Raw genomic sequence first — 13,312 nt, 5'->3', positions numbered from 1 at the left:
CACAGGTGATGCACTGGGCAAGATTCTGCCTGTGTGTTTGCTGAGCCAGCAGCTGCCTGCCAGGAGCCTGCTGCTTCCTTCCATGTCTTTTATCAGATCTGCCAGTTTTCAAAGGGTAGTTAGACCTCAGTAGTGGTGGAGCATCAACTGCTTGGAGATAGGATTTTTTCCTGCAGGATGCAGGCATGGCAATAATTTGGTGCAGGATATCATCCTTGTGTTATCAGGAAAACAGCACAGAAGTCTGTCTTTCAACCTGTTCTTGACTGGGTCCTTGTTGGAATTACAGATTTGCTCAGTGTAGTTGTTGGGAGGAGGAGGAGGAAGGTGACTCTGGGCCCAAATCACTGACTGGTTTGGGCTGGTTTGGACAAGGTGGCCTGGGACAATGTTGGCTCTCAGTCTGTGCTGCAGCATGAGTTCTGCACACCTCGGCCCAGAGGAGCTGTTGGGGTTACAAGAGCCCAGCCAGGCACATCTGGTCTGAGTGTGCTGTGGGCCAGGCACAGCTCCTGGTCTGCACCTTTAGTGTCAGGTACTGATCTCCTGTTTGACTTGGGCAGAGTTCAGGTGCCAGTGACAGAATCAAAGTGGGACATGGACCCTGCTAATGGAATGACAGACAGAGAACTGCACAAAATGGTTGTTGCAGCCATTCTGCCCTTGTCTCCCTCTCCTAGGAGACAGCTCTGGAGTGCCATTTTGGGACAGACGGGACGTTTGAAGCCCGGTGGGTGAACTCCTCTGCCGTGGAGTGTGTGCACGTGCTGGTGAGTCCAGGGCTGAGGCTGCCAGCCCGGCTTCCCCCAGGCTGAGGATCAGGTCCGAGGGCGGCAGGGTCTCACCCCCAGCCTCCCACCTGGCAGTGGGACACCACTTGCTCTCTTCCCTCCATCTCTCATTCCTGCATTTGCCCCTCTGGGCTCTCTGCATGCGCTGATGCTGGCAGGGCACACACATGTCACTGCTGCTGTGCTCCCAGCTCTGTGCAGTGGCTTTGGCCCTTCCTGGGGCTTGGGAAAGAGCTGCTTGTTTACCTTTCTAAATGGGAAGAGTTTAGTTCAGGCAAAAAATTTGGCCACCTTTCAGGATTGCTATTTCTGTAGCTTTTATTTTGTACAAGGAACTGGCCTGAGAAAATGCTGTGATGCTCACTGGAAAGCAGTGTGTGGTTGTTGGAGGGCAAACTGCACCTGCAAAATGCAGCAAACATTTGGGCTTTCACCAGTAGGAACATTGCAAGTGGAAGCTGGAGAAGAGCACTTTCCCATCACATCACCTGTATCACAGCCCCACACTGAGAATGTGCAGACAGTCCAGGCTGCTCGTTTTCCTGTCCATTTCTGCTAAAAATAGCAGCAACCCAGGGCTCTGTGCTCACCACGATATGCACTGTGTCCTGGTGGCCTTTACTGGGACTTCAGCAAAATGATTAAAACAAAACAGCTGTCCCACTTCTTCTGCTAAGGATAAGACTCTTGTGTCTGGAGGAGCAGTGGTCAAAGAAGCCTCACAAGAAAGGTCAATTTATGGGGTGTGTGTGTATGTGTATGTAACCTCCTATTTTACTGAATTTCATAAGGTTTTGTTTGCTTTTTGTGTACAGCTCCACACATCAGAGAAAAGCCATCGCTTCCCAGTGAACCTCCAGCTGAAGGACAAACCAGACAGATTTATCGACAGTCCAGAGATGATGACAGGTCTGAGTTGAAAATACGTTTATGCTTCTCTCATCTGGTTGGCTTGAACGACTCTCAAACCTGGGCAGAGTTTATGGCTGCAGGAGAGAAACCATGGCTCCAGTGGGCTCAGCGCAGTTCCTTCTCTCAGGCACATGCAAAAAGCGTATTTACCCAGAGTCACCCCCGTGAACGTGAGCCCAGAGCCCAGACTGGCACCCACACATCCCTGTTACAGCCAGCCAGAGTCCAGCCCTGCCCAGAAGTGCAGGCAGCTCAGGTCTCACCTGCCAGTGGTGCACGGCTCAGGTTAACTGGTGCTCCCAGTCGGGGTGTGAGCTAGAGAGGAATTCCTCCCGGGGAGAGAAGGGATGGGGCAGGGCTCTTCCCTCAGCTCTCACAGGAGCATGGCACCGAGGTTCCACATGCTGTGAAAACTGAGTCCTTCTTTTTGCTTCCTCTGCTGAGAAGGAATAAAATGTGTAAGCACATTTCACCCCTGGCCTGTTCTCTGTCTCTGCAAAGAGTGGCTGGATTCCCAAAAAAGCCCTTGCTACATCAGCAAACTGAGGAAGGCAGGCAGTCAGACCCGAAATGAGTCAGACTCAGACAGGGTGGGCAGGCAGGACGAGCCCAGGGCCCGGCCTCGGAGCGGGGCTGGCACAGCAGCACGGCCAGAGGTGCCCCTTGCCACGGGCTCTGGCTGGAGGCAGCACTCCCGAGCTCCTTTGCCTCTCACCAGTGTCAGCAGCTGTAGCAGAAGGGGCTGATTTATCTGAAGTGCAGAGGAGGAGGAGAGCCCAAAGAGAGCTTTCCTTTGGAGGATAGCTGTGACAGGGAGAAAGACACGAGCACCAGCAGCCAGTGACCAGGATAGAAAAGTTTCCCCATGGTAAACCCCTGTGAATGGAGGAGGATTATCTTGCAAAGTGAAAATACCTGGAAATACCAGCATGGGCAGGCATGAGATCTGGTTTCTCTGCAGAAAGAAGAGGGCATAATTTCGCAATACAGTGGTAACCCTGAGGAGGGGGGTGGGACATGGGGTTTTGGCTGTGTCAAAAACTCAGTTCTCTGTGTGGGTGGCGCTGGGAGCTGGAACCACAGCAGAAAAAGCGTGGTGGAATTCCCCTCCTCCTGCATGGAGAAGGAGCTCGTTTACATAGGCCATGTTTGCATCCATCAGAATTGGCCAGAATATTTGGAGTTCCCACAGGACTGTTGTGCTGCTCTGGCTCCTCCTCTCTTTGCTCAGGCTGGTGTGAGTCACATTCGAGAGACTGCCTTGCATCAGAGATCTGCTAGACAAACATAGGCATCTTTTAAAATGTCTTTAATGAAATCACTGATGTTATTGTTTATTATTTCAATGTTTATTAGCTTTTATTTTATACTCTGTTTTGATAGTCCATTGAAGGAATACAAGATCTGCTATTGGTTGGAAAACCACCCAGTGTAATCGCCTGGGGAGACTGCAGATGACATGGAATAGGCTTTTTTTGTAAAGAATAGGAGAGACCCTCAGTACCAGTGATGTTTCGTTAGCATGGCACAGGCACTGTTGGTGCTGATGAAGTTTCATTAGCACAGCACAGCAGAGCGTTGAGGCTGAGGGACTCATTAGTTGCTCAGGAAATGCCTTAAGATGCTCCTGTGAGCAGAAGTGCCAAATGTGTCTGTTTCTGTGTTTTATGTGCTCCTGCAAAGTCTCCTGTGGGGAAAAGGGTGTGAAAGCCATGTTTCCTGAGCATTTCCGACTGCTACCTCCATGGATACCCACACTTCAGTGGCAGAAGTCTTGAGGCTGGAGAGGAAATGTAACCCAGGGCACCAGCTAATGGAAATGTGAAGGCAGTATAAGAAAAACATATGGAAGTTGAGCTGAGCAGATCTGAAGGAAGAAGTCAATGAAAGGGGTCTGCGGTCACAGGGGGAAGGAAAGGACTGTAAACCCTGTACAAAGCACAAAGTACCCCATTTTTTGTCAGTGTGGAAGCAATGTGATTGCTTTCCTGGCAGGATGGAGCCAGCTTTGCCAAGCAGCTTCCCATGTAGATGCTGAGAGTTGGAAACATGTAGCATTAATTGACAAAAGGTTCCAAGTTTGGGTGTTGCTTGTTTTTCTCCCAAGGGGGAGAAAAAAGAAAAGAACGTGCTAAATAATATTGTAGTGTGAACAAGCGCCCAGGCCTTCTGGGAAATCTGCAGGACGGGTAGCCAAGGGCTCCCTCGTCTTGCTGTGTGCTCTGCTCATCCGCTGGATTTCAGATTTTCCTGGGATTTACGTAGCGGGCAGGTGGTGGGAGCGGGGGGGGCCGTGTGGGTTGGATTGCCTCAGGCTAAGCAAAGCTGCGAGAGCCTCAGGCCTGGAGCTCAGGCTGTCTTTGTCTCTGGTGGTTCAGTGGAGGTGTACAACTGTGCGACCGGCAGCGCCGACTGCTCCCAGTGCCTGGGGAGGGAGGACCTGGGGCACCGCTGCCTCTGGAGCGAGAGCAGCTCCAGCTGCAGGCTGCAGACCGAGCCTCCACAGGTCGCTGAAGTCTGCCCACCTCCAGAGATTCGCAAGGTAAGACCCGAAGGCAGCACGGAGGGTGCTCGCAGTGTGGCATGGTGTGAGGTGGTGGGTGGTGCCAAGGGCTGGGACTGGCTGCACTGGAGCTGAGGAGGATCTGCACATTGGCCCTGGCACGGGATGGGGTCCAGACCAGCACTGAATTGTTCGCTGGCTTTCTATGCTGTCAAGGACATCTTGCTAGTGACAGGATCCAGTCTTCATCGTGTTAGAGGGAAAAACAACAGCAGCACCATCATGGCCGGTCCCCTGTCCTCTCGCAGCACTGGGATGTTGCCGTGACCAGACCATGCTCTGTCCCCTCACAGCAATGGGGGCAGCAGCTGTCAGGTGAAACCGGTGGTGTAGGAGTGGGTTCAAAGCTGGTCTGTGGAAGAAAGCATGTTTCTTCCCAGATGTGTTTGCAGCTGAAGTGATCCTTGACTAAACCCCACTGCCCAACACAGCAGAGAAGTGTGGTGGTTTCTCCTCTGCCAAGCCGGAGCGAGGAGACTCTGGTGTTGGGTGCACTGGGCAAGCAGGAGTGTGAGGAGTGATTCTGTTTGCTTCACAGGGCTCAGGTGGTGCTTGGACACCAGGATTGGCTCAGGGATGAAGGCCAGAAGCTCCTGGTTCTCCCCTGACCTGGTCTAGTGGAAGGTGTCCCTGCCAATGGCATGAATCATAGATGATCTTTGAGGTCTCTTCCAACCCAAACCATTCTGGGCCCTGTGATGCTCTGACCTTATGCCCTGCCCCTTGGTGCTGCAGATCGAGCCGCTGCGGGGGCCTCTGGAGGGGGGCACGCTGCTGACCATCCGCGGGAGGAACCTGGGCCGGCGCTTCAGCGACATCGCGGGCGCCGTGCGCGTGGGCGGCGTGCTCTGCGCCCCGCTGCCCCACAGATACGTCGTCTCTGAGACGTGAGTTGGGGGAGCCGGGGAGGAGGGACCACGGCCCCTGCATGTCCCTGGCCCATGCCCATCCCTCCCTGTCCCTGCGGCCAGGCAGAGGCCAGCTGCTGCTGCCTGTCGCCACTGCCATCTGCCTCCTCCATCCACAGAGTGGTGTGCCAGACCGGAGAGGCTCCGGAGGCGTTCTCGGACGTGGTCACGGTCAACGTGAGCCGGGAGGGGAGGTCCAGGGAGCGGTACTCCTACGTGGTGAGTGTTCCTTTGGTGATTCCTGTGCCCCTTAAAGTGGGTGTGCAGCTCCCCATGCCTCCCCCAGCTGGCTGAGAAACAGGATCTACAACTACATCTTGGGGTACTTAAGGAGCTGCTGAGGTGTCACCTCACCTGTGGTTACCTGTGTGGGGTGTGGCAGGACCACAGCAGGATGCTGGCAGCACAGCCACGCTCCCAGACTCAGCTCCTGCAGGGGTCTGTCTCATTCCAGCTCTATTGGCAGTTCTCCTGCTATAAAAAGGAACTCAGTTTTCTTCTACCTCTTTTGCTGAAGTGTTGTTACAACCTGTGAGATTTTTTGGGACTTGTGAAGCCCCTTTGTGCTATGTAAGTTACATTCCATAAACTCACATTGTTTAGAACTGATATTTTTGCTGCAGAGATTGTATTAGTTTTTGCATGAAATAATGCGTAGGGATTAGGCTGAAGCTAACCCCATGTCACTGTGCAATGAAAAGCCCTTTATAACTTTGTGCTGTGCTGTTTCACAAAGATAGCTTTCATCTCTATAAACCTGGAGAGAAATCCATGCATTTTTTCTCTTCCCAACATGAACCTTCTTCTTGGACAGTATTCATGGACAGCCATGCTGGGTGGGTGCTGAGAGCACGTGGAGTGCTTGGAGCCATTGTGCCTCCACAGCAGCTTCAGCTGGGGCAGGACAGTCTGTGCTGCAAGTTGTTGGCCTGGGAGGAGACCTGGAGCCCCAGAAAACACTTTGATTCCTGGTGGCCATTGTGAGGAACTTGGGGCAGATCATGGAGTGTGATTCTCCCACCCTGAAGTCAATGACAGATTTGGTATTTAGTTCAGGGAGTTGAGAGCACGCAGCCAGCACAGGCATGGCACACCCCAGCACCCAGCAGAGCCGGGCCTGACACTGCATGGGGAGAGGCTGGGGAGTGATGGCACAGCCAGGCCAGTCTCAGCAGGAGTTCCCAGATCCCATTTCCACAGTTTCCAGGTGTCCAGGTTCACATCCCAACAGCCCCCTTGGTTTGGGGATCCTCAGGATGTGTGTGCTGAGCTGGCACATCCCCCACTGCTGGCTGAGAGGGGGGAGAGGGACCCTGAGAGTGGAACAGGGCTGGGCAGCTCCTTCACCAGCTCTTAACATGCGAGGAAAAGCCTCTCAGGAAACACCTGTGGAAGCACCAATGCTGAACAAAGCCAGGCCCTGACCTCAGCCTGGGTCCATGGCAGCCCTGTGCCGGCAGCTCCGGGGCAAGCTTAGGGAGCAGGCTCCTCCCTGGAGAGAGAGGGGAGCCCTTCCTGCTTGGGTGGCACAGTAGAAAACTGCTGTCTCTCTGTCTGTCTCTGTTTGTCTGTCTTGTTTGTCTTAGCAAAGCTTGGAGCACATATGAGGGAGTGCCCTGCCTTGTGCACATGTTGGGGAGGGACACTGCATGATGAAGGTGTAAAGTAGCTTTCATGCCATGTGCAGACCAAGCAACACTCTTGTTTTCTTGGTTCTCCTCTCCCATCTGATGGCATGCAAATGGAGTAGCCTATACCATGTGAGGCTGGTCTTGGTGAGACCTGAACTTTGGCATTGGTACAGTTGCCTGGAAAAGTTTAAAAGCCTTTCAGAAGTGCCCTTCCAAAGAAGGTACTTCATGACATACCAGATATTGTTTGTGTGCTACATCTTTCAAAGTCCCCCTTATACATGCCTAGAAGAGACAGAATTCAGCTGTAATTGTACTGAGGAGGAGGGAGAGGCTTCTTCAGGACATTATAGCAGGCTATGGATGAGCTGGATTTGCCAAAGCTGTGATGGAGGTGATTGGTGCTGGCAGTGCACCAAGAGCAGCAGCCCCTGGCTCTGGCTAAGGGGAAGGGCTTTGGGGAACAGGAATAATCCTCTCTGCTGATGCTGTAGCTGTACTTATGAATATGTGGGTTAAGGGCCAAGGCCAGGAGACAGCTGCCTGCAGACACCAGAGAAATAGAAATTAGCAAAACAGATCCGGTGGAAATGGGTGACGGTCAGAACTGACAGAAGAAATGTCAGTAGAGGAGCAAAGCCATCTGAGTGTAGGACAAGGGCAAGGGTAGATGTTAACACATGGGTTTGTGTGGCAGAGACTGCAGGCAAGGCATTAACAGCAGGCTCAGCCTGCACTCCACTGCCCACCTGCAAGGATCGAGGGTCTGCTCTGCACGAGCAAGGGATGGGCTGGGGGGAGCGGGGCCAGCCCCCGTGGGTCTGTCTGAGAGGGAGTCACCAGGCCCTGTGGAAGGGTCTCAGGATCATGATTTGCTCTGCTCTGGCTATCCTGCTCAAATGGAGCAGGGATGTTGCCAGCAGCCTCTCCTGGGGTGCCTGTGAGCAGACAAGAGGGCTCAGCGCCACGTGAGTTATCAAAGCCTTCAGCTCATGAATCTCAGGAAGATTTCCAGGGGCTGCAAACACAGATAACATACACGCTAATTTATGCTGCAAATGGCAAGAGGCAAAGTAACTTCCCCCTCAGTTCCTGTTGCCAGCAAGAGATGCAGATTTGAAGTTTCCTTAGCAGGGGTCTGATATTCAATTATCTAAACCCAGGTGGCTATTTTACTGATCTAAAGGCCATCGTCCAGTGAGGCTTTAACATTATCCTTGCATTTAGGAGGACATGGATCTAGAAGGGCTGAGATGGTGAGGGAGGGAATGAGTAGAAATTTCCTTTTATTGATGGATCTTATGCTGTCACTGGCTCTGGACCTCCTGCTGGAAATCTGAAGGGAATGGTGAGATCCTGGGCTCCTGTTTGGCCCCATGTTTCATTTACAGCGAGTATTTAGGGACCACTGAGAGTCACAGAGGTTTTATTTGATCTTACTCTTTAGCGTTTGTATCACTTCTCTTTTTCTGAAAGCTTGCCAGCAAAAGCTTTTGCTGTGCTGCTGTTTGAGCCTCACAGTGCTGGACTCTTACTCGAACTTCTGAATCAATTCCCATGTACAGTGTGGAATATCCAGCTGCAGATTTACCAGGCTAGAAAACAGATTTCCCCTTTGTTTTTAGCTTCCCGTGGTGCAGTCCATAGCTCCTCTGAATGGCCCGAAGGCAGGAGGAACAAGAGTGACCATCAGAGGCAGCAGGCTGGATGTCGGCTCAGAGCTCCGTGTCCTCATCAACTCCTCCAAGCAGTGCACGGACCTCAGGTGAGAGCAGGGCTGGGGGCTGGCACTGGAGTAGTGATGAGAGCCCAAGCATTAGGAAGGTTGGTATTGTCCCCCAAGAAGTCAGGCAGAGCGAGGGTTTTGATGGGGGGCACCACTGCATGCTGGCATGGCATCCCCCTGCCTGCCCTTCCCCTCTGTGTGCACGGGCCCAGCAGCCGGGTGCTGAGCTGGGAGCTGCCCCTAGCAGGCCTGGAGGAACAGCTGTTGGCACGGCACTGGAAGCTCCTTGTCATCTGTGGCTGCCAGCTGCCTGTCAGGGTGCTCAGGGCCAGGCTGCAGCCTGCAGCTCCCTGCAGCTCACCTCGTGTCCTACGCAGCCGCACGGACAGCAGCATCACCTGCACCATGCCCGCCGTGGAGCTCACCACGGCTGTGCCAGTCTGCGTGCAGTTCGAGAACAAGTCTTGTGCCAGCCACAACATCACTTTCAAGTATGAGAAGAACCCGGTTATATCAGACATCAACCCCAAAAAGAGCCACATCAGGTGAGATCCTGCCCTAGCTGCGGCAGCCCGGGAAAGAGGGGGTCAGCTCCCGGTGGGAGAGGGTGGGGAGAGGGTCCTGCCAGGAGGAAGGGGCTTCTCAGCCCTGGTGTGGGCAGGTATAGAGGGTGCCTTAGGTTGCTCTTGGCGTGCTCCAGGGTAACCCCAGCACGGGAGAAGAGGTGTCGCACACCAGGACTGTCCATAGCTTATTTTGATGCATTTACAAGTGGAAAAATGTCAGCCTTGGTAACAATACTGTGCACACCTCGTGAGTGTTTTGGGGAGGCCCAGGTGGGGGCTCTATGAGACCCTGAGGGTTTTTCTTGGCAGTAAAACTGCTGGAGGATAAGATGCAATTTGTAATTTTGGATTTCAACCTTCCCGAGGTCACAGTATTTAATTTTTAAAGTGTGTTGCTTTTAGTTTCACATCTCAGTGGAGTTCTCAGACTTCTGTTCCTTTGGATACCGTGGTGAAATACCACCCTCCTCACCTGTGGAGGCTGAAAAACCCAGGGCTGACTAGGAAATCTGGGAGGGCAGCAGCTGTGCCACAGGACATCGCTGAAAGCACGGCCAGGGCTGAGCAGGAGCAGGCTCTGGTGGTCTGACCCTCTTGGAACAAAGCTGCCTCTCTGTTCCCGAGCACAATGCCAAGGCTGCAGGCTGTGGGAATGTTAGGGGAAAGGCAGAGCCATGACTCAGCCAGGCTTCCAACTGCTGAGTGGCAAGAGCAGTGTCTAAAAAGAGACAAGGGAAGAATGTCCTGCCTGCAGTCACAAAGGAAACCACTGCGGTGTTTCTCAGTCACCTTAGTCTGCTTCCTTGGTACTTAGAGCCGTTCCCAAATTTCAGATAATGAGGATGGCAACTGCAGGCTCTCCCCAGCCTCTGGCGTTGCTCGTGCAGTCTGACTGCTTCAGCACATTGCTGGACTATTGACCATGAGGTGCCAATAACCTGTGTGAAAATTTAGCTGGTTCTGATTTCTTTTACCATATTGATAAAATAATCCATATAACCAAAATCTAAACCGATGCAAAATTGTACACTAGTCTTCAGATGTGAAAGGCTAGTGAGAAACTTGGATCATAACTTCCCAGTGATATCCCCAGGCTTCAGAGAACCCTGGGGCCTCGTGCCCAAAGTCACTGTGCCTGGAGTGCTCTTCAGATAACAGGACTTGTGAGTCTTGCCTCTTCCCTGGCAAATACTCCAAACAAGTCAAATGTGATATGGGGAAGGTTGATCTAGGGTGCAGATGAGTGGTGATGGTTCTCCGGCCCTTGCTCTGCCTTGTGCACATTGGAGCTGCTCATTATTCTTGTTAGTTGACTGCACAGTGGGAAGCTCATGTGTTGCAGTCCCCCCAAGCAGATTCAAAACACAGCAATTTTCACATTTTGGTCTAAATCATAACTTCCTGGAAGATGTAGGATGAGGGACGTTTCCCTCTCCAAGTCTCACAGCTCTGTGTGGGTTGCTGCAGGCAGGGCAGGGCGGGCAGGGGCTGTGTCCTGGCCATCGCTTTGCAGGTCACTCACAGGGGCAGTGGCCAGGATGCCTGCTGCCTACCCTGGCATGCAGAGGCTGCTCCTCTGGACAGTGGGAAGGGGGACGGCTCCTGATGCTGGAAGAGGCTCCCCCCTTTCCACCAGAGCATCTACTCCTCTTTCCTTCCTTTCTTCCATGACATTGTGGTAGCTGTGTAGGTAGCTTCCTACTTCTGCTGTAAGTAGAAAGAAGACTTTGGCCATTGGGTCACATTTTCTGCTGAGGCAGCTTGGAAACATCTCTGAGGAAATGACAGGAGGAGGATGCAGCCCTCACATCCCACTGCTGCACTGTCCTCTGCAGTCACCCTCTCTTTCTTCCCTTCTGGCAGCGGGGGCAGGATCATCACGCTGGAAGGAAGAGGCTTTGGGCTGGTGCAGAACGTGTCCATGGCTGTGCGTGGCATCGGCAGGGAGCACACGGTGGGTGTCTGGGCCAGGTGTGGCCCCGTGGTGAGCAGGGCTGCGTGCCTGCTCCAGCTGTGAGGGTGGGGGCTCGGCCCGTGCCTCAGGGTGGGCTGGGAGCGCTCTGGTGCTGGGTTCTGACACGCTCACGCTGCTGCTTTCAGCGCTGCAAGGTGCACACTGACACGGCCATCACCTGCCCCTCTCCAGCTGCCTCCAACGTCACTGTGGGGACCAAGCCAGCCCCTGTGGATTTCTACCTCAACGGGCGCCTCTACACTGACGAGCGCTCGGCCCTGGATGAGGAGATGTACCCCGAGGAGGCCCTGCACATCAGCAAATTCAGCCTGGGCTACTACGCTGACCCCCAGTTCTCTACAGCCAAGAAGGAGAAGTGGATCAAGCACCATCCTGGCGAGCCCTTAACTCTGGTCATACATGTAAGAGGGTGGTGGTCACAGCTCTGCTTCTCTCCGTGTGCTGCCATCTCCACCCTGGGCAGCTCCTCAGCCCTGAGTACCAGCACAGGGACTGTCCACAGACACAGGACAGAGAAAGGGGTGGATGGGAACTGGGGCAGCAGGAGCAGCTGATTTTGGCTCAGCCTGCAGCTTCTGCACCTCTCCACCCCAGGATATGCAGCGTGGTCTGGGGAAGCCTTCTCAGGCATGATGCCAGAGAGCTGCCTGGGGAGGGTGCTCTAGCAAGGGGCTAAATGAATACTGGACATGTGGAAAAGAACTACAGTGCCCTGGCCTGAAACCAGGCAGGTGCTGCAGAAGGGCCTGACAATAGGTGTTTATTCCTGCAGAAACAGATCATTCATTCTTCTCTTTTGGCTACTGAATTCAGCTCAGCTCACAAGGAAGTTGGGGTGCAGAAGCTGATTGGCCTGGACAATGAGCAATAGTAATTCAAAGGCCATTGTTTGCTGCAGGATATCCTAATGGTTTGCAATGTGCTCCCCCTTTCTCAGGCTTTGCAGGCGCATCCCCTGGCTGTCCCCTCCGCTGTACATCCTTCCCCCCTCCCAGATGGGTGCTTACATCCTTATCTTCCAGGCACAGCAGGCCCGATCAAAAGCAGATTTTTCCAGGTTCCATGAGGGGCTTGTTCATCCTATGCCCCATGCTGAGTGAAGAATGGGAAACAGGAAAATGGGGAATGGCCTGGTTTTGGCTTTCCTGCAGAGTGCTGGAAAAATGTCCTTGGTGAGGGAGAGTCTTCCGAGGTCTGCAAAACAGCAGGGAATATGGAAAGTAAAGCAGGAAGATCGATTGCCATTCTGACTGCTATGCTGCAGCCTGACATCCTGATTTTTTTCCTGCCTTTAGAAAGAACCTGACAGCCTGGGCCTGGAGAGCAATGAATACCAGGTGAAAATCGGCCTGATCTCGTGTGAGATCCAGATTGTTTCAGACAAAGTCATCCACTGCTCCATCAACGAGTCGCTGAGCTCCTCGCAGAGGCAGCTGCCGGTGACGGTGAGTGGGGGCTCTGCGGGCAGGGGGTCCCTGCACACTGCGCTCCCTGCAGGAGGCTGCGCAGGGGAACGGTGCCCAAAGCGGGCTGTGCTGCCGCAGGGCAGTGGCCAGCAGGCTGCAGGGGCCAGGCTGAGGGCTGCTCCAAGCCAGCGCTGCCCGCTGAGCTCCGGCGCTGTGCCCGGGGAGGCTGCTCAGCTCTGACAGGCACACTGAGGTCTCAGGCATGTGAGGTTTTGTCACCTGCCCTGATTTCCTGCTCCTCATGGGATGTGTTTGAGGATTTCCTTGCAGCTTTAAGCCATCGGCTCTGCCCCACCGGCAGAAGGGCTACGGGTGGCCATGAGAGCCCAGCCTTCACCCAGCTGGGCCCCTGACCGGGCGGGTGAGAGCAGCACTCAGGGCTTCCAAAGGCTGCTGCTTTCTTACTGCAGAGTTCAGTGTTCAGGGCTGCTGTTGCTCTTTGTGTCTGCAACTGCCCACACTTGGTTACTGTCCTGTTTCCCAGAGGGCTGGACTGAGCTGCTGTGCTTGCCTCAGTTTCCCTCGTGTCATACCCAGCCCGTGGCCACGCAGGGATGTGACCGTGGCTCTTTGTATCTGGAGAGAAAATGCCTCCACCCCCGTGGGAGACCCCGCTGCCCTCTCCCAGTCCGTGTGTTGGCAGGGGATGGATGGGAGCCTGAGGCGTGGGCAGGGAGGGCAAGGAGAGCTGGAGGCACCTGCAGAGCTCTGGAGCTGGGCTGCCCAGGAGAAAGGCACAATGCACTGCCAATTTGCTGACAGGATTGTCCAGTT

At 53.9% G+C, this 13,312-nt stretch overlaps 1 protein-coding gene across 2 annotated transcripts in view; it reads left to right on the top strand.

Moving 5' to 3' along the window:
* PLXND1 (plexin D1) overlaps positions 1-13,312 on the top strand; it is a 68,484-nt gene that overhangs the window by 29,582 nt on the left and 25,590 nt on the right. For both annotated transcript variants that reach the window (XM_036390902.2, XM_036390901.2), the window contains exons 10-19: positions 681-770; positions 1,607-1,700; positions 4,082-4,245; positions 5,002-5,153; positions 5,294-5,393; positions 8,431-8,570; positions 8,909-9,076; positions 10,961-11,051; positions 11,198-11,473; positions 12,368-12,517. In XM_036390902.2, coding sequence (XP_036246795.1) covers positions 681-770; positions 1,607-1,700; positions 4,082-4,245; positions 5,002-5,153; positions 5,294-5,393; positions 8,431-8,570; positions 8,909-9,076; positions 10,961-11,051; positions 11,198-11,473; positions 12,368-12,517 — 1,425 coding nt within the window. The remainder of the gene's footprint in view (positions 1-680; positions 771-1,606; positions 1,701-4,081; positions 4,246-5,001; positions 5,154-5,293; positions 5,394-8,430; positions 8,571-8,908; positions 9,077-10,960; positions 11,052-11,197; positions 11,474-12,367; positions 12,518-13,312) is intronic.

This window comes from Molothrus ater, chromosome 11 (assembly GCF_012460135.2).
Source record: "Molothrus ater isolate BHLD 08-10-18 breed brown headed cowbird chromosome 11, BPBGC_Mater_1.1, whole genome shotgun sequence".
In the NCBI taxonomy this organism is placed as follows: Eukaryota; Metazoa; Chordata; class Aves; order Passeriformes; family Icteridae; genus Molothrus; species Molothrus ater.
The sequence above is the reverse complement of the archived record's forward strand: the minus strand, read 5'-3'. Positions and strand labels throughout refer to the sequence as shown.